This window comes from Coffea arabica, chromosome 1c (assembly GCF_036785885.1).
Source record: "Coffea arabica cultivar ET-39 chromosome 1c, Coffea Arabica ET-39 HiFi, whole genome shotgun sequence".
NCBI lineage: Eukaryota > Viridiplantae > Streptophyta > Magnoliopsida > Gentianales > Rubiaceae > Coffea > Coffea arabica.
In genome coordinates, this window is record NC_092310.1 from 555,935 (window position 1) to 581,627 (window position 25,693).

Here is a 25,693-nt window from a genome sequence, read left to right on the forward strand (position 1 = left end):
TCTCAAAATTTCATTGTCTTAAAACGTTTGATATAATTCGAGAATTGCGATCACAAAAAAAAAAAAAAAAAAAAAAATCTCTGTAATAAAAATTTGTCGACTACTCGGATTGCAAAAACCATATGTGAGTGTCTTTTTTGCCATTCGTTTTGGGTGGACGACAACTGCGGTTTCATTTTTTCCACAACAAAGGCCCCACAGCACTCTGAAGACCCAAGTCTTCTCTTAATAGCCGTCTACTATTCGTTTTGGCGATTCCTTCCTTATCTCATCGCAGAAAGCATCCCCATCACCATCATCCATATCAGAACTCTTTCATCCTAATTCCAATCCCAAGCAAGAAAAAATGGTTGATGCTGCTGTTAGAGCTACCATTAAGGTTGGATTGAACACGGTTGTTTCCCTTGCCGCTGATCATGTTAATCTGGCTCTTGAATTCCCAGAGGAGCTGGAGAGACTCAAAGATTCTGCTGCAATGATCCGAGGCTTCTTGGCCGGTGCCGACAAGGACATGCGTAGACCAGAGGTGCAAATTTGGCTCGAGCAGCTGGAAGATGAGGTTTTCAAAGCTGACAATGTGCTGGACGAGCTCAACTATGAAAATCTTCGTCGGAAGGTGAAGTATCAAAATCAAAATCAACTCACGAAGGTATTCTTCTGCTTTTCATTCTTTAATGAAATTGCTTTTCGTTGGAGGTTGGGTTCAACGATCAGGGGGGTCAACGCGAACCTTGAAGGGATCCATGGGCGTGCCAGAGGTTTGAGTCTGGAGTGCAAGGGCCAATCTGAAGAAGCATCGGGAGCCACAGCAAACCGACAGACCGACTCTATGATTGTTCCAAGTGATGTCATTGGAAGACACGAGGATGAATCAAAAATAGTTGACAAGTTGTTGACCCAATCTAAAAGTGATCGTATTTCAGTTATTTCCATAACCGGCCCGCCAGGATTAGGAAAAACAACTCTAGCTAAAGCCGTTTTCAACAATCCACAGTTTGATAATCATTTTGACAAAAAAATTTGGGTTTGTGTGGCTAAACCGGTTAACATCTTGCAGCTCTTCAAAATGATTCTAGAAACGTCAACAGGAAAAAAGGCTGAAGTGGATAATAGGCAAGTAATAGTTAAAGGAATTGAAACTGAACTTAAGGAAAAAAGATATTTGCTTGTTCTTGACGATTTGTGGAATCATCAACAACTATTGTTGGATAACTTTTTCACCACATTTAAGGCACTCGAAGCGAAGAAAGGGAGCTGGTGTCTTGTTACCACTCGTCTAGAACATGTGGCAACTACTCTGTCTGGACTTCCGCAGATCAATTTTACTCGCCATAAGCTAGCAAAGCTATGCAGTGATGGTTGCTGGTCCATCATTAATAAATGGGTAAATGTAGGGGAAGAAGTACCAAAAGACATAAAGGAGCAAGTTTTAGGAAGATGTAAGGGTCTACCTCTGGCAGCAACGTTAATTGGTGGTTTGTTATCTAACAAGGGAATAGAGGATTGGCTATCTATTTTGAAGGAGAGCCTCTTGAATGGAGATCAGGGTGGGATTGAGCAAATAATTAAGGTGAGTTTTGATCATCTGTCACCTGCACCGGTTAAGAAATGCTTTGCATATTGCTCAATTTTTGATCAAGATACTGACTTGGAACAAGATCTACTAGTTGAGCTTTGGATGGCTGAAGGCTTTCTTCAACCGGATTCCCAAAATCAAACGATGGAGGGAATGGGATGTGAGTATTTGAGAATTTTGCTGCAAACTTCCTTATTGGAAGAAGTAAGACGTTGGAGGGGAACTTGGTATAAAATGCATGATCTTGTGCATGATTTTGCAAAATCAATTTTGAATCGTAACAGCCGCAATCAGGACCGTTACCTTGCGGCATCTGAAAGAATGTTAGAAAACATGAACGAAAAAGCATCAGCATCACTTCGCACATTATTTCTGGACGGTGGCATAGCTGATGATATGTTATCAAAGTTCAAATACTTACATGTCCTAAAATTGTTTGGAGAAGATGTCAAAGAGTTGCCGACCTCCATTGGCAAACTAATACATTTACACTTACTTGACATATCAGGTTCTAGCATTAGAACTTTGCCAGAATCTCTTTGCAAACTTTACTGTTTGCAAACACTGAGAATTGACGCGCTTGAAAAAGGTTTTCCAAAGGAGATGAGCAATTTGATTAGCATGAGACATCTTCACTATTTTCATGATGATACAAGATGCAAAATCAATTTGATTAGCATGAGACACCTTCACTATTTTCATGATGATACAAGACGCAAAATCCAAATGCCATCCGGGATTGGACGATGGACTTGTCTTCAAACATTGGAGTTCTTTAACATAGGTCGTCAAGAGGAAGGTCGTGGTATCCAAGAGCTTGGAACCTTGGAAGATCTTAAAGGCTCCTTGGAGATCAGAAATCTTGAATTAGTAAATGGCAAAGATGATGCTGAACTGGCGAACCTATCTAAAAAGCCAAATCTGTATCGGTTGGTATTTGAGTGGGGCAATAGGGATCGGGAAAGTAATAAATGCGATGAAAATGTGTTGGAAGGCCTCCAACCTCACCCAAATTTAAAAGAGTTGCATATCCGGAATTTTAGGGGTGAACAGATTCCACAATGGCTTGTGAACTCATCAACATTAGTGGAATTGTACTTTGTCAATTGCCATGTTTTGCTGGCAGAAAAGGTTTTGAGCAATATAACCACACTCTCGTCCCTTAAATTAAATGGTGACTTAAATCTCTTTGGTAATCAACGCGTCGAGTCTCTAAAATTAGTGATACGACCAGAGAGCAGCTTGAGCGACTCTGTCTTTTTCCAACTCTTCAGCGTGTAGTATTGGGGGATGCCCATAATGTAACAACATTAAGAGGAATGAGTTGCGCCGCTTGTCTTAAGAGATTGGAGATAGACCGTTGCAAGAATTTACGAGAGTTGCCAGAAGATCTGTATCAATTTCAAGCTTTAGAGCACTTGGCGATACGGGGTTGCCGGAGAATTGATTCATTTGGATATCCAAATCCTAAAAATTCATTTGGACAGAAAGGCCTCCTTAAGTCTCTTGAGCGATTTACTGTCGAAAGGTGCGGTGCATTAACAAGTTTGCCAGTGGAGATGTTCGAGTCGTGTACGTCTCTCCGAAAGCTGAATTTGTCCAATTGCCGCAGTCTGGTCTCCTTTCCCCTTGATTTGCGACGGACCCCTTCTCTTGAGAGCTTCTCATTATACTGGTGTGCCAACTTGATTGCTGGGATGCCTAGTGGATTTGGCTATCTTACCAGCTTAAGGGAAGTGCACATTGGTCCCTTCTCAGATTACTCAGTAATCGAATTTGATTGGGCTGGATTAGCATCTTCATCATCACTCCGACACGTGTCTTTGAATGGAATGCCTGACACGAAATCTCTGCCACATCAGCTTCAAGACTTGACTACCATCACATCACTGTCTCTACATCTCTTCGGAGCAATCGAGGCCTTACCAGATTGGCTTGGGAACCTTGCGTCTCTTGATGAGCTAATCCTCCGTGGATGCCCAAAGCTTGAATATTTACCCTCCGTAGATGCCATGGAACGCCTCAAATTAAGACGTCTGGAAATTGACGGTTGTCCTCTATTAACCGGAGGATGCACACCTGAAAGCGGCTCCGAGTGGCCCAAGATCTCTAATATTTCAGAGCGTGAAATTTATTGATCCGGTAAGATCTCATCTCAAAATTTTAATTAATTCCTTCTCATTATTGGATCATCTTATTCTACCCGTATTTCTCCGGGTATACCTTCCATTCCTATTTTATTGACATTAAAACTTAAGTATAAGATTAAAGCCATCATATCTTATATAACACAGTAAGAATCCCAATACACGAAAGAAGTAGTAGTGTTTTGCTGTTAATTTTCTTGTTTGCTTATTTTCAATTATATTCCTAAAATGCATTTTAACTTGAGTAACAGAAATATGTGAAACAAATGAATGACAATTTTGGAACATTAACTTATCCAAATAATTGTAATATACTTTCTAAATTAAAACTTAGATAAAAACTACTAACATTATACATACAACAAATAATTATCAATCTGATACAACTACTTATATTGTTAAGAATATGTAAAATAAATTTGCAAATCACATGACTAATATACTCTATTCTAAATCTAGAAAAAATCATAAATTAGAACTAAAATCATTAGCAATTACAAATAAATAAAGAAATTCATACAAATAAATTAACAAATCTTTTCTGAAATAGCCAATATGTACTTCTGAGGTTTCGGCCGAACCAAAGTGGTGTCGGAAAGAAACACATTCAAAAGTTGAATTGATATCTTTAAAAGCCCACTACACTCAACAGCACTTGAAGGTGACAATTTTTGGTTTTTACCGCTAGCATTTAACGGGTGGATATGTTCTTAATATTCTCTCTGTAAGACTCTGAATTATGATTGCCGTAAAATTAGCTCAATGTCGATTAAGTTGAAATTGTTTGCAGAGGAACTAGGCTGCTGCTAAAACTATAAATTCTTATCATCTTTTAAAATTTTTGAAATTCAGATACTATAACTAGCTACTTTTCTATTTTGTGAATTGGATTGATAATATTATGGCCTTGTAGGCCACAAGTGTCAGTGAAGCAGCAAGCAGTGATAGCGCCGAAACATTGTGAAAGGCTCAAAAGTGTGCTTAAGGCAGAGTCGGCCTGGAACCTCTAGAGCATCTTATTGCACTTTTCGCATTCTCTAACTGCAACATCAGGTTGTGGTTTCGAATCATTTTTGAAGAAAGATGAGGAGGTATGTGGTTTGGAAATGACTCCACCCAACTTACTCGAAGTACAGGGGAATTGGTCCAGTTTGTATCTGACATAGATGATGATTCTTGAGACTCATACTGCTGAAAATTCATTGGCCCTGTTGTATAATTATAACTGAAGTTATCCCACCATCCTTGATCATACCCGTTTGGATTAGGGTTATACCACGTTTGAGACCAGAGTGAAAAATCTCCATAATTATTGAGTGGGACACTCAGATTATCTTGATATTCGGGGCACATACCGGTTGAATGATCCCTGGCATAACAAATTTTACAGGTTGCAGCAGCCATTCTATCTCTAATAGAGTTTAGTGCCTCTGAATATGCAAACTTAGCAAAAAAACTAGCCTCATTGCCTTCCCTGGAAACAAAATCCAGTCTATCACCAAAATACGGAGTGTTAGAAGCCATAAACTATAAAAAAAAAATAAGAGAAAAATAAATAAAATAAAATAAAAACACGATGAACTCAAAAAGAAACAAATAATCTGGCACCAGTCCCCAGCAACGGCGCCAAAAATTGACAGGGTGTCGAGCCTGTGCAATAATAAATACCTGCTCAAATAAAATATAATTTCTATAGATAGTGATAAGTAGGGTCGAATCCACAGGGATTGGGGATAATTTATTTCTTTTAGAGTCCGAAGTATGGGGGGTTTTTTTGGAAAATATAAAATAACTAATTAGCTAACTAATAAAACAACTAATAGAAATAAATAGAAATTAATCAATAACCAATATGACTCTAGCCAAAGGTACAACTTTTCAGACACGATCCATGCAACTAATCATCGACGCAAAGATAATTCAATTACTCATTAATAGATTGGTTATAGTTGCCATACACGCGATGAACAACCAACCTTTCCTTAATTTCTCGATAGTTAAGGTACGACCGTTAATGATAGAACCGTTATTTGGCACGTTTTGCAGTGTTATTTTGTCCTGATTTTGGCTATTTACTGTGCTAAGTACTGAGGTTTAACTTATATTTCATATTTGTACGAATTATAGGTGGTCGGCACTAAAATGATCTCTTGAGGCAAATTTACAGAAGACCCTTTGTCTCAAAGCGTGGCCACGCTTTACAAGGTAGACGTTACCGAAAAGACGGACCGTGGTCCACGTGAACCCGAAGCGCTGGATTAGAACCTTTAACAAAAATTGTGGGCCTCCTAACCCTGGAAAGACGTCTCCTACGGCTGCTTCAAATGAAAAAAGAATAGGAAGGACCCACGATGGCTGATGAAGACTTCAGCTTTTAGTTTTTCTTGGGTTTTTTTTTGTCAGACGCTTTCCGTCGTTTTTGCTTCTTCTTCGGCAGCAAATTAGATAGCCAGATTGACATTGAATCAAAATAGTAGCTTTAGTTTTTCTTTTCCCAGGCGCTAGACGTCGCTTTCCTCTTTTGACTTTTAACTTTTCCGCTGGACAATTCATTCGTAGCTTTGGCTTTGTAATTGGGACTCCAAAGCAGAGACGAAGGCAGGGCCTTTACTGTTGCTATTGCAGTTAATTCCCCTTTCCCAATTCTTTGGCAAATAATTGAATGAATTCAATTAAACCACGCGGGATTGAAATGATGAGGAGCGGCTAATTTTCCCCTCTACCCAAAGGTTGACGCAAGGGCGTGGTCTATAATATCTGTGAGATCCAATCAAGCTTTCATTATTTCCTCCAATTTGTTGCTATTCGTGCGTTTTCTGAATTAATTGTTCATGGGTATTTTATTAATTGAATATCAACGGTCGGGTATTTGATTTAATTTAATAGCCTACTGCCACGTTAATTAAATAGAATCCGTAATTGTTCATTTAGTTAATACCCCGTGGCAACCACCATAATTGGCTTTATGATGGGGAAACGCAAGATCTAATTTAAATAAACCCTCTCAGCGTGTTTATTGGTTAGGGTTGGGTTCTTCTAGATTTAATGCAATTGGGTAATTAAATTCCTACGGTCGTACCTAGGGTTGTTATCTGATTAGGGAAGCAGTCAATGGTCGTATCTTGACTGTCGAAAAGGTAAGGAAGAACTGGTTGTCAGAGCTTATTGATAACTATAACCAACCTAGTGATGAATAGATGAAATATCTTTGCATCGATGATCATTTAATTGGACCGTGTCTGAGCAGTTGATCCTTTGGGTAGAACTTTTATTAATTGCTATTTTTAGTGAATTGTGCTTTGTGAGTTAGTTTTGAATTTAGTTCGCTTTATTTTTATTTTACTTTTATTTTATTTATTTCTCTCCCAGTGAAAATCCCCCAATTTTGTTCTATTGATTTGGAAAGAAATAATTTCCTACCCGCTCCCTGTGGAATCGACCCTACTTGCCATTATATGCAAAAATTAATATTTTTATAGACAAATCCGATATATCGGATCAAGCAAACTCTTCGGGAACAGGGTGAATCAAGTAACCCATTGCACACCTAGGGTCCCTGCTCCAGTACTTGGATTTGTTTTATAATTATTTAATTGAGGTGGTAATTAGAACTTTTTTTTTAGTAATTATTATTGCACAGGTTCGGCACCTGTCAATTTTTGGGGCCGTTGTCGGGGAGTTGGCGTTTGGATTATTTGTTTCTTTTTAAATTCAATTTTTATTTTATTTTATTTTTCTTGGTATTTTTGCTAGTTTATGCCCCGTTCTTCTAGCATAGGTGAATTGATATACGATCCTAAGGTTGAGAAGGCAGCGCGTAGGCGGAGGCAAGAGACCAAGAGACGAAAAGAAGGGCACTTATTTGTTGCAAACGAGTCAGTAGAAGACGAAATAAGCATGGCCAACACCCAAACATTAAGGGAGCTGGCTGCCCCGGAGTTGACTCACCAGCCCTTATGCATCACATTCCCCACTTTGGCAGAGAATACTGTTTTCGAACTGAAGTCAGGGCTGATTCACCTCTTACCTTCTTTCCATGGTCTCTCTGGCAAAGAACCCCACAAACATGTCAAGGAGTTCGAGGTAGTTTGCTCTAGCATGAAACCTCCTGGGGTCATTGAAGAACAAATAAGACTTAGAGCTTTCCCCTTCTCTCTCAAGGATGCAGCAAAAGATTGGCTATACTACCTACCAGCGGGTAGTATTACCACATGGGCACAGTTAAAAAAGAAGTTTTTGGAAAAATTCTTCCCTGCATCCCGGGCTGCGAGTTTGAGGAAAGAGATCTGCGGCATTAAACAATATCCTGGTGAGTCCTTGTATGAATATTGGGAAAGGTTTAACAAGTTGTGCACTAGATACCCGCAGCATCAAATTAGTGAACAACTGTTAATCTAATACTTCTATGAAGGGCTCCAATCAACCGATAGGAGTATCATTGACGCTGCGAGTGGGGGAGCACTTGCAAACAAGACACCGAGGGAAGCGTGGGAGTTCATCGAAGCCATGGCAGAGAACTCCCAGCAATTTGGCTTCCGTGAGAGCAACCCTCCCCGTAGAGTCAACGAGGTAGAGACTTCATCTATACAGCAGCAACTGTCAGAATTGACGTCTGTTGTTAGGCAATTAGCCATGAGAGACACACCGCGAGTGAAGGTGTGTGGAATCTGTACTAACATGGACCACTGCACGGACACGTGCCCCATTTTGCAAGAGGACGGGACGGAACAGGTAAACATGGCCGGAGGCGTGCCCACGCCCCGCAGACAGTACGACCCATACTCCAATACGTACGATCCGGGCTGGAGGGACCATTCCAATCTCAGTTATGGGAACAGGCAACAAAATTCATTTCCGAATCGTCCACCAAGATTCCACCAGCCATGGCAACCAAAATCTCAACCCTCGTCCTCCAATTCAAGAAGCTCCCTGGAGGACCTAGTCAAAAGCCCAAAAATTGACAGGTGCCGAACCTATACAATAATAATTACTAAAAAAAAAGTCCTAATTACGACCTCAATTAAATAATTATAAAACAAATCCAAGTACTGGAGCAGGGACCCTAGGTGTGCAATGGGTTACTTGATTCACCCTGTTCCCGAAGAGTTTGCTTGATCCGATATAATGGATTTGTCTATAAAAATATTAATTTTTGCATACAATGGCAAGTAGGGTCGATTCCATAGGGAGCGGGTAGGAAATTATTTCTTTCCAAATCAGTAGAACAAAATTGGGGGATTTTCACTGAGAGAGAAATAAATAAAATAAAAGTAAAATAAAAATAAAGCGAACTAAATTCAAAACTAACTCACAAAGCACAATTCACTAAAAATAGTAATTAATAAAAGTTCTACCCAAAGGATCAACTGCTCAGGCACGGTCCAATTAAATGATCATCGATGCAAAGATATTTCATCTATTCATCACTTGGTTGGTTATAGTTATCAATAAGCTCTGACAACCAGTTCTTCCTTACCTTTTCGACAGTCAAGGTACGACCGTTGACTGCTTTCCTAATCAGATAACAACCCTAGGTACGACCGTAGGAATTTAATTACCCAATTGTATTAAAACTAGAAGAACCCAACCCTAACCAATAAACACGCTGAGAGGGTTTATTTAAATTAGATCTTGCGTTTCCCCATCATAAAGTCAATTATGGTGGTTGCCACGGGGTGTTAACTAAATGAACAATTACGGATTCTATTTAATTAACGTGGCAGTAGGCTATTAAATTAAATCAAATACCCGGCCGTTGATATTCAATTAATAAAATACCCATGAACAATTAATTCAGGAAACGCACGAATAGCAACAAATTGGAGGAAATAATGAAAGCTTGATTGGATCTCACAGATATTATGGACCACGCCCTTGCGTCAACCTTTGGGTAGAAGGGGAAATTAGCCGCTCCTCATCGTTTCAATCCCGCGTGATTTAATTGAATTCATTCAATTATTTGCCAAAGAATTGGGAAAGGGGAATTAACTGCAATAGCAACAGTAAAGGCCCTGCCTTCGTCTCTGCTTCGGAGTCCCAATTACAAAGCCAAAGCTACGGATGAATTGTCCAGCGGAAAAGTTGAAAGTCAAAAGAGGAAAGCGACGTCTAGCGCCTGGGAAAAGAAAAACTAAAGCTACTATTTTGATTCAATGTCAATCTGGCTATCTAATTTGCTGCCGAAAAAGAAGCAAAAACGACGGAAAGCGTCTGACAAAAAAAAAACCCAAGAAAAACTAAAAGCTGAAGTCTTCATCAGCCGTCGTGGGTCCTTCCTATTCTTTTTTCATTTGAAGCAGCCGCAGGAGACGTCTTTCCAGGGTTAGGAGGCCCACAATTTTTGTTAAAGGTTCTAATCCAGCGCTTCGGGTTCACGTGGACCACGGTCCGTCTTTTCGGTAACGTCTACCTTGTAAAGCGTGGCCACGCTCTGAGACGAAGGGTCTTCTGTAAATTTGTCTCAAGAGATCATTTTAGTGCCGACCACCTATAATTCGTACAAATATGAAATAAAAGTTAAACCTCAGTACTTAGCACAGTAAATAGCCAAAATCAGGACAAAATAACATTGCAAAACGTGCCAAATAACGGCTTTATCAAATCCCCCCACACCTAGATAATGCTTGCCCTCAAGTAGTTCGGAGCTCAGAAGTACAACCAGGAGAGCAGAGGTCATGCAGCAGTCTATACTAACATAAGCATTTCAGATCCCTAACAATATCGTCAAAATTAGAACACACCGGACAGATTGTAATTTAAAGAAGATATATGAATACTAGGAACGCTCAAATCAACATCACAGAATGTCATTACCATAGGCTTGCACATTTATCACATCTCCACCACTCAAAAGTGAACTAAATACATAATCAAAGGGACTTTAATAGGGTTGTAATGGGGCTTCGGGTGAAAGGCGAGTTAAGAAGGTGTAGATAGGGGGTAAAGTGTCAAGAAAATGTCCGAAATTCACCAATAACCACAGTGCCTTACCGGAGGGGTTCCACAAACAAGGCAGTTTTCATTTGCTGTACACACTGTACAAGTGTCCCCAATTTTTTTTCTCTTTCTCTCTTTTTTTTTTTTTTTTTGGAGAGAACTGCTCGCAAGGCGTGGGCACGCCTTGTAGCCCTCAGTCCTCTGGTCAATGGCCTTTTTCCAATTTCTCCCCCTTTTTACAAGGATAACATCATACAGCTCCCAATCTAACAGCACTTGCAACCCCAAATTTTGTTTGCTTTGCACGAATGATGGATTTCAGACATCCCTTGACAACACAGGGATAAACAAGAAAGTTTAAAGGGGTTTCGGGTTAACAAACACGGATAACAACCAAAAGCGAAGGATAAAGCTCAAATTGGTTCACTATTGGGAAACAATATGAATGCATGATTTCCTTTCGAAAGCTCAAGGAGGGTCAAATCCTAAATGCCCTTATCATTTTGAATGCATATAGTTCAACATAAATGTGGTCTTGACGTGTACAAAATAGCAAGTTCTAGAATGTTCATACCATGTGCGATACCCACTCAATCAAACAAGAATAGAGCAAACAAGAATAATATGCTCAAACAAGGCTCAAAAGCTCCCCAAAAGTTTCAAGAATGGGTCAATTCCAGCATATTCAACATTCAACGACATTGCTTAGGGAAACAAAATGCATAGCTAGCATACTTGACCACATAACCACTCACTTTGATTGTGTCATTCATCATAGCAACATGCCCCAACACTTAACAAGCATAGAAATAACCAAAAAACCGACTAACTACCATTTTTTTTTCATCATTTTGTTTTTTCATGTTTTTTTCCCTTTTTTTTATGAGTAACAAAGCAAAAAGAACTAATGAAAAAGAGAAAGAACTAATGAAAAAGAACTAATGGAAGCCACTCCCCCCACACCTAATACCTACATTGTCCTCAATGTAGAATAGACAAATAAAGTATTTAGGAGGAAAGAAGAGAAACTTTCCTGACCACTGGGGAGGGAAAACGAGATACTAAAGTGGAGGGGGGTGACGCGGGGTGAATCCAATGTGCGCGAAGAAGGCCGCCTGATTCTCTGCCTGAATGCGGGCGAAGACCTGGAGCGCCATAAGACGGCCATCTATTCTCGACAGTTGGGTGTTGAGCTTATCAACAGAATCTTGGAGGTCCGGGTAGCAGGGGTCCCCAGCAAGAGGAGGATGAGAGGAGGACGGACCCGCCTGATCCGGATGGGGTGGTGAGTCAGTGGAGGGTGCAGTGGGAGGCTCCCGAGGCTGCGGCCCGTCCTCACCAGGGAGCGTAAACTGGTAGACGTCTCCCGCCTTGAAAATAACTCCCATTCGCTCCAAACTTCACAAATCAAGTGGCTCAATTTCTCGAGCTAGGGTGAAGTTGTGCTCCTTGTCGAGGTCTAGCAATCCCAATCGGATGGCCAAGTGGGTAATGAGCGAGCCTAGGATAATCGGTTTACTGCGCTTGTGAATGACTGACTCCATTTGAGTGGCTACCCAACATCCAAAATTAACCTTAACATTGTTGCGCATGCACCAAAGGAAGTAGAATTCTGCTTTGGTAAGGGTGCCGGAGGAATCATTCCGCCCCGAGAAATTGTGAGCCAAGAACCTGTGGATGACCTTCAAGACCGGATTCTTCAGTTGAGAGGCCTTGGACTGACTCGGATTATAAACCTGCCGATCCGTGGACCACTCCCTCCAGATGTCGATATACTCAGTTTTGAACGGTCTGGTGTAGTTACAAGCACTATTGATATAAGCTCCGGATGCAACGGTATCCTCACTGACAAACCCCAAAGTCAGATTGAACTCATTGATGGAGAAATTATACTGTGTGCCTTTTAATCTAAACTGAATAATCTCCGGCTCATCCAAAGTGATGTATTCATTCCTGATAAACTCAAAAGAGCAGTAGAATTCACAACAAAGCTCCTCAAACGTGGGGTAGTTAATGCTCAGATACTTTTTCCAGCCTATCGCCGAGAACAACTGCTCAACCTCCCGTGCAATTCGCAGATGGTCCAGGGTTGGGGCATGGAAGCACTTACAAGGGGCAAAAGGTCGATGCACCAAGGTGTTAAACCGGTCCTGTTGGACCCTTGTAAGATTAGTGATCGGTTCCCCCCACTCCCCAGGAGACATGGTGCTCTTATTCAGGCCCAAACGGGACCAAATGGGGGGTTGAACCGTGGCTCGTCTCTTACGCGGTTGGGAGCCAGACGGCCCAGCAGTGGTTGCCTTCTTAGGCGGCATTTAGGCACCACAGGAATAATAAATCAGCTCAGAGACAGCCAACCAACCACCAAAAGCAGATAGGGGACCACAGTCAACAAAAATTACTGAATATTCAGCAGCTCAACAACAAAAGGGGACACAATTACCCCACCAAACAACGACCAGACAACAAACACCACCCAATGCCCCACTGCCGTCAATTAGCCGACAACAATAAAGAAGACCGATCCAACTCCCCTCAAAGCAAGATATCAGTCAATAAAAATCTACAATCAGCGAGCTACTGCCCACTTGAACCAAAATATAATTTCACCAGAGCCCACAGATATCCTAACATAGATAATGAATGAAAAGGCAGATATGACGGCTCTCACTTTCAGATAACAATCAAATGGTCCCCCAACCAAAACCAACAAGTAAGTCAACCAGACAGGAGGCAAAAATTCCCAATCGAAGTCACCAATCCAAAATCCAGCGGCAAAAATTGTAGTAGAATAGAGTTACCCAAATGCACAAGACCGTGGAGATGACACACGGCAGTCGAGTGAGGCGCGCGAGAGGGGGGAGGTCACTCCGCTGCTGGACTGGGCAAACCGCGCGCGCTGTTCTGCTGGTCGAGTGGGGGCGCGCCTAGGGGAGAAGCTCGCGCGCGCAAGCTGGCACTGGGCTGTGCTTCACAGCTGTTGCGCCTGGCTGACTGCCTGGGTCGCGCGAGACAACTGCTGGCCTGCGCAGGGGAATGCGGAGCGTGCGCGGGCTGGTGCTAGGCTCTCTGGGCGCGCGGGTGGCGCGCAGGCAGGAGGGTCGCGCGCGCGCTGGGCATGGGATAGAGCTGCTGGGTTGCGCACAGATCTGGTGGTAGTGCGCTAAGGTCGGGCACTGAGTGGGGCTAGCGTCGCGCGCGGCTGGAGTTCTGGCACGAGCAGGCTCTGCACGCGCGCTGGGCGCGGGCTATCGCGGGCGGCACCGCACGCGGGCTTCTGCGGTGAGAGGGAGAGGGAGGCGCGCAGGTAGCGTGCCTCTGCTCGCTTGGGCGCAGGTGCGCTGGTGCTTGCGCAGGGGAAGGCGAAGCGCGCGCAACGAGGCACTGTGGATCTGCTACGGCGGACGAGTCCTTGCGGACGGCAGCGGCGGCGGCGTGACCAAAACAGGGAGAAGAAGTGCAGCGTAGCCAAAAGAAATTCGGAGGAAAGAGACCCAGACCAGTCAAAGAAGAAGGGAAAGTGGAAGAAGTAGGGTCTTGGTCAAAAAATTTTTTTTTTTTTGACTTTCGCTATCGGAGGGGTTGGAAGGCGTGGGCACGCCTTGGAGGATATGTTCTTCTGACCACGGCATCTAAATGCAGTCCAAACCAATCTCTGTCAAGGCGTGGGCATGCCTTGGGGCTGCTAGTCTCTAATTTTCTCAGGGCACCTGGCGCACTAAACCCCTATTCTTCTGTCCATCACCACAAAAACAATCAAAACCTTAAAATAAAATAGAAAAATTGTAGAGTAATGAAAAATGACCACAACTAATACTGGAATCCTTGGGTTGCCTCCCAAGCAGCGCCTTTCTTTAACGTCTTTGGCTAGACATGGCCTTTAACTGTTTAGACTTCACCATCTGGATTATCAGAGAATAGAACCTCCACTTGCTCACTATTATACCCTTCATAATAAGGCTTTAGACGGTGACCATTGACTACGAACCTTTTTTCCGTCTTAAGACTTTGGATTTCCGCTGCACCATAATAAGAAATATTAGTAACAACAAATGAACCAATCCAACGGGAACGCAACTTACCAGGAAAAAGCTTAAGTCTCGAGTGATAAAGTAGGACTTTTTGCCCTATGACAAACGACTTTCTCGACACTTGTTGGTCATGAAAAATTTTACTCTTCTCCTTAGATATTGCAGCGTTTTCATAGGCTTCATTCCTTAGCTCCTCCAACTCTTGTAATTGGAGCTTCCTATTTCCTCCGGCCTCCATAAGGTCCATATTACACCGCTTAAGCGCCCAGAATGCTCTGTGTTCAAATTCCACCGGAAGGTGGCAAGGCTTCCCAAAAACTAATCTATATGGGGACATCCCAATTGGTGTCTTATATGCAGTGCGGTAAGCCCAGAGAGCATTTTCCAACTTCAGACTCCAGTCTTTCCTATCAGGCCTCACCATTTTCTCCAAGATGGACTTAACTTCCCTATTTGACACTTCGGCCTGACCATTCGTCTGTGGATGATATGGAGTGGACATTTTGTGGAGCACACCATACTTACGAAACAATGCAGTGACTGTCTTATTACAGAAATGGGTGCCCCTGTCACTCACTATAGCTCTCGGCATTCCAAAACGGACATTAGCCCGGGTGGCTTTTGTCTCCACCCATTTAGAAACATAGTCAACAGCAAGTATAATGTACAAGAAACCAAAAGACGAGGGGAAGGGACCCATGAAATCTATACCCCAAACATAAAAAATCTCAACAAATAATATGGGGGTTTGACTCATTTTGTCTCTACGAGAGATATTCCCCACCCTTTGACACTTATCACAAGATTTGCAAAACAAATATGTATCCTTAAACAGAGTAGGCCAATAAAAACCACTTTCTAACACTTTACGAACTGTTCGCTTTGGCCCAAAGTGCCCTCCACATGCAAATGAATGACAGAAAGTCAAAATAGACTGAAACTCACCTGCACTTACACGCCTTCTTATCACTTGGTCCGAGCATTGCCTCCACAGGTACGGTTCATCCCAAATATAGTGTTTGGCATCACTCTTTAGCTTATCTCTTTTAGCTTTTGACCACCCTATCGGTAATTGATTTGTTACCAAAAAATTGACAATGTCAGCGTACCAAGGTATTGACGAATCAATGGCCAATAATTGTTCCTCAGGAAATGAGTCTCTTAACGGTAGATCCGCTTGATTTGTGAGCAACCGGCTCAAATGATCAGCCACCAAATTCTCAACTCCGCTCTTATCCCTGATTTCTAGGTCGAACTCCTGCAGGAGCAAAATCCACCTGATCAGCCTTGGTTTAGCATCTTTCTTCGCTAGCAAGTACCTCAAGGCTGCATGATCAGAGAAAACTATTACTTTTGCACCCAATAAATATGACCTAAATTTTTCTAGTGCAAAAACAACAGCTAGTAATTCTTTCTCCGTCGTGGATTAATTAAACAACAGCTAGCCAAAGGTACAACTTTTTAGACACGGGGCATGCAACTGATCATCGACGCAAAGATAATTCAATTACTCATTAATAGATTGGTTATAGTTGCCATACACGCGATGAACAACCAGCCTTTCCTTAATTTCTCGATAGTTAAGGTACGACCGTTAACTATTTCTCTAACCAAGAAATAACCCTAGGTACGACCATAGGATTTAATTACTTGACTGCATTAATAATTAGAAAAACCCAACCCTAACCAACAAACACGCTACGAGGGTTTGTTTAAGTTAGATCATACGTTTCCCTAACATGAAACCAATCACGCTAGTCGCCACTGGTATTAATCGATAGAACAATTACGGATTCAATCAATTAATATGACAGTAGATTATTAGGTTAATTCGAATATCGGGCCCTTAACATTCAAATAACAAAACAATCTTAAACAATTAAATCAAGAAACGTACAAATACCAATAAATAAAAGAAATAAATAAAATAATTAGATCTCACAGATGTTCGGAACCGAGTCCTCAAATTGACCTTCGACTAGATGAGAAACTTAGCCACGCCTCATGAGAAAATCTCCACGTAATTTAATTGAGGTCCAGGCCATCAAAGGAACCAAGAAAGAATAAAACTAAACTATGCTAAAAACTAAGCTAAAACTATTGATCTCCAAAACCTCCTGTACGTTTGTCTTCTTAAAGCCAAAAGAAATGACTCAAGTTATCTAGTGGTCCCCACGGATTAGAAGTCAAGGAGCAAAAGAATTGGAGCCCTGCCGAATTGCTTGTTTCCTATTGCCAGTAGAGCTCTAATCTCCTAATCAGCAAGCAAATGCAGTCCATCTCTTCCTCTCCTTGTGGGCCAGGTCGATGGAGCCTTCTTGAAGTCTCCCACTTATGGAGCAAGTCCCTACTTTTTTGTAGTTTCTTGCTCCAATCCCTGGAATTAAGTCCAAATACCATATATAACCAAATATAAGTAGATATTAACAATTAAAACAATATTTGGCAGGGACAAAGGGAAAATTAATAATAAAATAACTGACAATTAAGACCCTATCAAGCATGGTAGCTGGTACTGGAGAGCTATCAAGGTACAAGACTTGCTTGAAGAAAACTGGACGTGCTAATTCTCATGCTGTAAATTCTAAAATTCTGCGAGTTGGTATTTAATTAAACTCTTTCAAAATTAGATTTTTACAATTCTTTTCTCATCTTTTCTCTCTAGAATTTTTCCACTCAAAATCTCTTTCACCTCTCCCATAGAAGAGATCAAATATGGTCTTGCCCCATCATAAGGAACTTTCTTTCTAGTTTTTTAGTTTCTCTTATTTAAATAAATTCTCTCCAAAAGTTTTTCAATGAGAGATTCTTCTCTTTTAAGATCTTTTAGTGAGATGCTTTTCTCTCCTAGATTGTTTTCTTCTAATGAGAGGCTTTTCTTTCTTAGATTGTTTTAGTAAGAGTTTTATCCTTTCCTGAAATTTTTCTTGTGAGAGTTTTTTTAGTTTTAGTCTTTTTTTTTTTTGTGAAATTTGAGATTTTGTATATCTAGGATATAGTTTCTTAGATTTGCAATTTTCTATTATTGTCAAATTTAAATTTCTCTTTGAACTTGAACTACTTTTAATCAAATCTAACTGTCAAAAGACATCCACAAATCATGCACATGGCATGCACAGATGTATTGGTTAAAAAACTTTCACAAGGAAAAATCAATGAAAGAATAAAACTCTCACTATAATAATTTATGAGAGAATAAACTCTCACTAACTGATCCTAGGAGAGAAAGAATATCTCATTAGTGAATCCTAGGAGAGAATTTATTCAAACAAGAGAAAATTACAGAGAGGGTTCCCTCCCTTGGGGAAAGACCACATTTGGTCCCTCTCTCATGAGAGAGATGGAGATTTTGAGTGAAAGAATCTAGAGAGAAGGAGGAGAAAAGAGTTTTAGAGGAGGGATTAAATTTTTTTTTCTCTATTTCATATCCTAGAAAGGGAAACAGCGTGATTGTTGCTGGAGTCCTTGATATTCCCATGATATTGTGAGATTTTGGGGTCGAACATTCTGAAGAAATCATCGATAATACCATCTCCAAAGTGAGGTCGAATGATGGGTTCATAAGCAGCTCCTGGTTATACACTTGCCACTGGTGTTTTTATCGAAAGCGTAATTCTTCCCATAATCGGCAGCCTCCACATCAACCCATTGCACTTCAATGATATCCAAATATCCTATCTTAAATGCATGATTTTTCTCAATTATGGTCCTTAGTTCTTCCACAGAGGGCTGATAATGTGGAAGGTTGAAATTGTCAACTGCTTTTTCCTCAATAAGTCCCTGATCAATTACACTTCCTCCATCAGTTGTCCAGCTAATTAGTTCCAAATACGTTTTCATTAATGAAATTAATCGTTAACGTTTCGAAACAAAGGAAAAAAAAATAAATTTTGCTGTGATATTTTCATAATTGTGTACCTCTGTAACCATGTCATTCATTGTCATCCCTAACAAATCATGATAGTTATAAGTATAGGTGGCAAACTATGTTTTCAGAACCGGACCGGATAGCGACTCGGCCAAGGTCAGGGGTCAGGGGTCAATGGGTTCGACCGGGGGTCGATAGGGGTCGAACCGGATGACGTCATAAATAAAAATTATTTAAAAATTAAAATATTATATATATCATATCTAATAATATATTGATATTAATAAAGGTATATTCATATATATTTGTTGTTTCAAATATATTTAACAAGAAAATACAAAGAAATTAGAACAATCAAGTAACAATTTATATTATTTAATAAATATTAACAAGTTTAGAATTAAAATTATGAATTTAATTGAAAAATAACATCAAATTGTAGAACAATATTTATAAAGTATCAAATATTTGAGGTATATCAATAAGTTTTAACAATTTAGGGGGTCAAAACATAATATTATAAAGTTTGAATTTTTTTTAAAAAAATTACTGTTGAACCGGAAAAATCGGTTTTTTCCCGGTCAAACCCGGTTTTTGACCGGCTTTGACCGGGTTTTAAAATTTCCGGTTTTCTAATATGACTCGGACCGGCTACCTGGCCGATTCCCGGTTCGACCGGCCGGTCCGGTCCGAGTTTTAAAACAGAGGTGGCAAACCAACCCACTTAACTAAATTTACCCATACCCGTCCATGAATAGATGGGTATGAGTATCTTAAAATTTTGTAGATGGATATGAATTATAAATGGATATTATTGGGTAACCCATCAAACCCAATTAACCCATTTAGAATTCTCTTCCCCTAAGTCTCTTCTCTTCCCCCACCCATTTTTTTTTTTCAAATTTTTCATTTTGTCATGATATTAACTACTTTTGTTTCATTATTATTATTATTTGTTGATTTTATCTTATTATTTTATTTTCTCTTAGTTTGTTAACTTGCTCATTTTTTAGCATTACTAATTTATGATAAGTTTTAGCCTCTTTTCTTATCTTTCTAAAATGAAATTTTAAATTTATATATGAAAAAAATGTTAGGGGTTAAAAATTTTTGGATTAAATTTTTATATTAACTTTTATAGTACTTAGTTCAAATTTTTTTATTCTTATTATTCAATTATTAAATAATATCTAATTTTGTGACATAGAGTATAAATGGGAAAAAATTGGTAATTAGGCTTATTGAGCATTATAAGTAAATATTTAAAATTAATAATGGGTACAAAGAGAGGTATAAATTGATAACTTAGTTTGCAAAAATAAATTTAAATGAGTTTACAAAAAATTAAAATAAATGGGTTATAAATGGGTAATTGGGTTATTCAATTCATTTTTTGACTTATCCATTTATACCCATCTAATTAAATGGGTATAAATGCGTTGACTCACTTATATCCATTACTTATTTTACCCAACCCAAACCCACCCAAGTCACCCATTTTGACACCTCTAGTTATAAGCAACAAGGTCCTCGTTGTTAGATGACAAGGTGAGAAGTAAGCGTCGCCCAGACACCGTTTCAGCAGCACGGGCACTCTAAAAAGTTTGTAAAATCTTTGTCAAACTGATCCAAATACGGGAGCAGGCACACTTCTAGGACTTGTTTTTCCTATGTAAATGTTGCCTTTGCTCAGTGGCATGCCTTTCTGAGTCACCAGCCCTCTAGGAACCTGGAGCCAGGTAAGTAAATTAGTCAATAATTTTTCAAATTGACAGCAAGGAATCAATCACATTAGTTTGTTTAACATAATTGGACGACTTAGTAAAACTTTTTATAGATTGAAACTAAATTGAACATCTTAAAAAAGTTAAAAGGGTAATTTACCACTAAATTACAGGAGGGGGGAATCACTATTTTAGTCCTTACAACTTCTTTAACTTGAACCAGTGTCATCCTTCATCTTCTATTTGGCTGAATTTAGAGCCAATTGAATCCTTGTACTTGGCACCACCAATTAAATTGTGTTTTGCTCAAAATCTTCCGGCCAACAAAGGGTGATTGAGGAACTTCAAGCCAAGGCCGTATAAAACAAGCAAAGAAAATTGAAATTTGCATTATTAGATTGGGAGGTATACACAAATTTGCATTAGATTGTGCAATTGGAAAGTCACGATGTCAGTGCTTCAAAGTCGCTCACGTGATTTGGGAATTTGGAAATCTGGGAGTCAAGTGGCTGTCGTGACTGAAAATGAAATATCAATTAAGTTGTTTTTACATAATATGATAGAAAATAGAAAATATTCTAATTAATTCTACCTGGAAAACTATTTTGGGTAAATAGTTTTGGCAGGACCTTTGAGAATATGAAGGCTGGTGATGGAGGTTAGGTTGAGAGATAAGGGCGAGATCATACATTTTTATTTTCTATTTTGACGTCCAACTTTATAGCTAATGCATGTTCTGTTCCCTGAAACAACGGAAAATTTTTGTTTTTCCTCTTTTTAGTAAAATACTTGGCTTGTGGTTCCTAAACTGCCCTTGTTTGGCTAGAGATATTGAGCAAAACATAATTCAATTGGTGGGGTGCCGCTCTAAAAGTATTCTATTGGCAACAAAATTCACATTTTCATCATTATCATTATCATTAATGTACGATGAGTCTTGACAATAGGGAGTGCAAGAATGCAAGCATATTTTGATTTTAGTTTTTGTTATGGCTAAATTGTCCTAATGCCTTTTAATTGGAGTTATTACATCCCTTTTAATTACAGTTATTGCATTTCAATGATGACACTAATTAGAGTTATTGTTATGCCTAAATTACCCTCATGCCTTCTGACAAAAAAAAAGGAAAAATTAATAGTTTCAAGAAATTACATCTCAAAAATGTTGGTAATTAAAATTTAAAATTGTCCAATTACAACTACATTCACCAATCATTTCCCTCATCTCCAATTATTGTATGTGTTAAAATTATATCCAATTATTATATTGTTATGCATGATAATTAAAGTTAACTATATTTTATATACATATTGGTTTAGAAGAAAATCATGATTAATAAGAAGACAAAAAGTTATAAACAATTTATAAGAAAATAAAAGGTTAAACTGATGATTAAATTCATTATGTCATATTGATTAAGAAAACTCCCAAAAAAAGTTGTCTACAGCTACTGAAATTAATAAAGATTTGTTGTATCCAAATCAGACTGTTTTAGAATATATTTTGCTCACGTTTTATTGCATACATGGCTTAACACAACATAGAAAATTTTCCCTTCTTACTATTATAATCCAAATAAAAAATGCAACAACTTAGTTTAGATACAATATTATTCCATTTTTAGAGTTTTGTAATTGTAATATGCACAATAAACTTTTAATTAGTTTGTTAATATTAAACATTTTGTACAACTAACAATTGCTTAATTTTGTTTATTCTATGGTTTCTTAGGCAATATTATACCAACAACTTAACTTAAATATGATAATATTCCATTTTCAAAGTTTTTATAACTGTAAAATACACAATAAACTTTTAATTGCTCTGTATACAATAAACATTTTGTATCACTATCAATTGTTTAATTTTGTTCATTATACAGTTTCTTAGTTTATATTGTGCCAATAATCAAAGTTTTACATAGAAATTTAGTATATTAAAGGTTTTATTTCTGGGAAAAATATATTCACGTACAAAGCGTGTGAATTATTACTAGTTAAATAAAATATGGGGGATGAAATTGGTTTAACGTAACAAAGATGGTGGACTAAATTAACAAATTTCCCTTACACGAATTCTTAAGTTCACTAAGACTTCCTTAAGCAATATAAGTTAGGTGATAGTATCTGCAGGTAAGGTCTATATGTGACCACTTCAGTTCGGTCAAATTTTCAAAGTAAAAAAAAAAAAAATTGGAAATGATGTAGCCCAATTTGAACCATAAAAAGCACTCTGTTGCAATCTACTCAAGGGGAGGGGCATCGGATCCTTTTTTTACGTTAGCAATTATGAGACATTCATTGACCGGAAAGAAGAGAATAAGGTCACAAGATTGCCACACCTGAGACAGCCAGTGAAGACTATAGCAAGAGTGTATAAAATGCATGGAGTTGTCCGGAAAAAGTTTTCCATGGAATGACCCGGGCATAGCTGCAATGAAGCATGACCCTGGACTGCGTTCGTAATACTTCTCAAGTCTTTGATAAAAAAATTAGGCAATTATTGGAAAATGGAATTGAAATCGTTGGACACTCGATCAGTCAAGAAAACTTGTATCCTAGGTAGCTCAAGATAAATTTTCGAGTCATGGCATTCTCTGTCGATGTTCTCTATGATGTCTTGAATCGCCAAAAGCGTATTTGGCCCCTATGCACATCCCAGATCTGTTATGCTTATGCACCCTGCTGCTGTTGGTAGGTTGGCTCTGCAAAACTCTTGGATGCTTTGTTTGAGTTCACTGCTGACCTTCATTGATATTAATTTCTGAATGCTAGAAAGTGATTAGAGAGGTCTCCCTCATACACAGGGCCGGGAGAAAGAGATCATTAATTGACATGTATTAAGGGTCTTATCGTATCTCACTTACTTGAAATGATGAATTTTTTCCATAGCTCGCATGGTCGTCCCCTCTTCTCATGTGAAGAACTTGTTGCAGTTCCATCTTTGCTACTCTTCTGCAATTTGGAACCATGGATTGAACTTCTTCTCTATGTGTGTACTTGTGTGTGTAGATCATGCCTTACTTAGAACCATAAAACAAAGAACTAGGTCAAACACGAGGTTGTTGTAAAGGGACCCTTTCCTGATTTATATCATTTTTTACAAGTCTTATTCTAGTATATTAGGTACCGATCAATATTTTGTAATTAACCTACTAATCTCAAGGAGTATCAATTAATCTGCTACAATAATTGGCGCCTAAACAGTTCTTTATTCATCATGGCAACTTTCACAAGTATGTTAGTTGACTCGTAACTTTCGCGAGGATTATTCGATTAGAGAATAGCTAGCTTAATCCAGTTAATTAAGAGCTTCTCTGGACCTTCTATCCCGTGACATCCTTCTGTTGGCCTTTCCCCTTCACTCCCTCCAGCCCGAAAGAGAAATCAGAATCTTCAAAGAGAAACTAATTAAGCTGGTTTTGCTCCTTAATTGTATCCAACATTAATTGATAGCCAAACTCTAAAATGGATATATCAAGAAAACTTCACCAAATGAAATGTTGTAAGATGAGAAGATTTGGAACAAACCTATCCAGATAGTCGCTATTTTACCATAAAGAAATGGGTAAATTACATTTTACCCCCTATGATTTAACCTTTTTTACATAACTCCCCTATGGTTTCAAAAGCTATACATAACCCCCTCATGGTTTGGATTAAAGTGTGAAAGTAACGGAAATATTCACTCGTAACGGAATTGATCTGAGCAAGATGCACAACATGATTTATGGTTTCGATCTTACTTTCCGTCAGTATATATTGTATATCAGTCAATATATCAGGAATTGGAATAGTTTTTTGCAGTATCTGTGATTGAACTCAGCTGCAGGATTTTTGGAAGTTGGATTTCTGGTATAGTTTTCCAAAATAAAACCAATCAAAGTGAAGAGATAGAAATAGCTCTTGGTCCCAAGTTTAGGGAACCAACCTCAGATTGGCATACACAACTTCACCGCATATTATGTGTTTTGCATGGAGTCTTGGAAGTTGCTCCAACTTGAAATTGATCAAGGAATAAGATCGAAGTACATAAAAGGCAGCATCATTTTCATTTCCAGTGTCTCTTGACCTAAACCAGATACCACATTTTACGAGATTTCTATCATTTTCAATTGAAAGCCCCTGCAGAATAAATCAACTCAAACTGGAAATGAAATGCTTCTTGGCATGGACTTTGTTCAAGCGGAGTTAGAAAAGTATCACTTACTCCTTCATTGCCTGCGTAAACTTATGTACAAAAATCAGTTTGGCAATCTTTTTTGGATCACAGTCAACTTGCCTAGAAAAGTGAGTTTAACAAGTTGAGTGAGCTCATGCTCGCAATTCCATTTTTTTTCTCCTCTTTTCTTTTTTGATTAAAGTATTAGATTATTTTGTAATTTTATTTGCATTGATTAATTTTGTTTTTTCAAAAATACAAGGTTAAATAAAAATTGATAAAGCCCCACCACCATAATAATACTACTATATATGATCCACCATGGCCTAGATTTGTCCCAACCACATTTTGGGTACAAAATTTTTCCCGATTAATTATTTGGTGTGGTATGCAAATATGTGCTTGATTTTCTCATATTGGGATTCTTAAAACCCCAGCAAGTAGAACATATTGTTCTTTTTGGATTTTGGTTGTATTCATTGGTCTGTACCTTTTTCTTGAGACTGAGCTGCTATTTTTTTTTGTTATCCTCTCGTGTTGGATAGCAGAAACTAGAGCAAATGCATTAAATTTTGCCAATGATTTGGTACACGTAAGGTCAATCCGTGGTGCTACACTACGAATACGCATTCAATTGTTCATTCTGTTAAATATTCAGCTTATATGACATAACCATGAAATTAGTACCTTCATTAAAGGTCATGAATTGATGCTTGGTTTTATACTTTGTTGGCTAAACAAAGCCAAAAGAAGATGATGTTCCGTTCCAACTTCCTAGCAAGCAAGCATGCAAGAAAGCAGAAAAGAGTCAGTCCAGATGCCACTGCCAGTACTGTACTCACCAGTCAGTAGCCATTTTCTCTGAGATGGCGCCCCCCCCTTCCCTTTCCAAATTCAGGTTCTCTGAAATGTCTGACCAGCTTGTCTCTAGAGTTTCAAACAGTTCACAAAAAAGGAAAAATCGAAGATGGGGAAAAGCATTTAGGAATGGTGATGGCTGGTGATCATCATGCAGGCACAGATGTTAATGCAGAATTTGTATATCCTAGGATGGGAATTGTTGCAAATATTCCTGATGACAATAGAAATGGACAAGATGTTCGAAGCTGCGGCTTTAAGGTTAAGAATGATCTGACTATGAAAGAGTTTAATCCAATGACTGTGCAACCATTCTGGAACTGTGCTACATTATCAGGGTATGCAATAGTTGAGTTCAACAAGAACTAGGCTGGATTGTCTTGAGGCTATG

General features: G+C 39.0%; 3 protein-coding genes, 1 long non-coding RNA gene and 1 other non-coding gene across 6 annotated transcripts; 2 read left to right on the forward strand and 3 right to left on the reverse strand.

Moving 5' to 3' along the window:
- The first annotated feature begins 346 nt into the window (after window positions 1-346).
- LOC113743322 (putative disease resistance protein RGA3) lies at window positions 347-5,062 on the forward strand. The gene is made up of 2 exons (XM_027271335.2): window positions 347-3,718; window positions 4,637-5,062. Exon 1 carries the CDS (start codon window positions 347-349, stop codon window positions 2,855-2,857), a length of 2,511 nt encoding a protein of 836 aa, XP_027127136.1. The 3' UTR covers window positions 2,858-3,718; window positions 4,637-5,062.
- LOC140038144 (protein SUPPRESSOR OF npr1-1, CONSTITUTIVE 1-like) lies at window positions 2,896-3,714 on the forward strand. The gene has a single exon (XM_072083248.1). It carries the CDS (start codon window positions 2,896-2,898, stop codon window positions 3,712-3,714), a length of 819 nt encoding a protein of 272 aa, XP_071939349.1.
- Window positions 5,063-7,992: 2,930 nt separating the features above from the next.
- LOC113743913 (small nucleolar RNA R71) lies at window positions 7,993-8,099 on the reverse strand. The gene has a single exon (XR_003461235.1). It is a non-coding gene; the product is annotated as a small nucleolar RNA R71 (small nucleolar RNA).
- Window positions 8,100-14,547: 6,448 nt separating this feature from the next.
- On the reverse strand, window positions 14,548-18,530 carry LOC140038153 (uncharacterized). Its single transcript, XM_072083249.1, has 3 exons — window positions 18,278-18,530; window positions 15,636-16,016; window positions 14,548-15,395 (listed from the first exon to the last, which is right to left on the reverse strand). Exons 1-3 carry the CDS (start codon window positions 18,528-18,530, stop codon window positions 14,548-14,550), a joined length of 1,482 nt encoding a protein of 493 aa, XP_071939350.1.
- A 4,085-nt stretch (window positions 18,531-22,615) lies between these two features.
- LOC140006070 (uncharacterized) lies at window positions 22,616-23,674 on the reverse strand. 2 transcript variants are annotated; one of them, XR_011813660.1, is made up of 2 exons: window positions 23,150-23,674; window positions 22,616-23,046 (listed from the first exon to the last, which is right to left on the reverse strand). It is a non-coding gene; the product is annotated as an uncharacterized lncRNA (long non-coding RNA). The 2 variants fall into 2 exon arrangements; XR_011813659.1 differs by having other exon boundaries at window positions 22,616-23,053.
- Between the last annotated feature and the right edge of the window lie 2,019 nt (window positions 23,675-25,693).

Excerpts from the sequence above, each read along its gene's own strand:
- LOC113743322 (XM_027271335.2), top strand. The coding sequence starts at position 347 with ATGGTTGATGCTGCTGTTAGAGCTACCATTAAGGTTGGATTGAACACG.
- LOC140038144 (XM_072083248.1), top strand. The coding sequence starts at position 2,896 with ATGAGTTGCGCCGCTTGTCTTAAGAGATTGGAGATAGACCGTTGCAAG.
- LOC140038153 (XM_072083249.1), bottom strand. The coding sequence starts at position 18,530 with ATGAAAACGTATTTGGAACTAATTAGCTGGACAACTGATGGAGGAAGT. Across the intron at positions 16,017-18,277 it reads TTTCGATAAAAACACCAGTG|CCTTGAGGTACTTGCTAGCG; the intron begins GCAAGTGTATAA and ends CTGATCATGCAG. Across the intron at positions 15,396-15,635 it reads AAGAAGGCGTGTAAGTGCAG|ATTTCATGGGTCCCTTCCCC; the intron begins GTGAGTTTCAGT and ends TTTGGGGTATAG.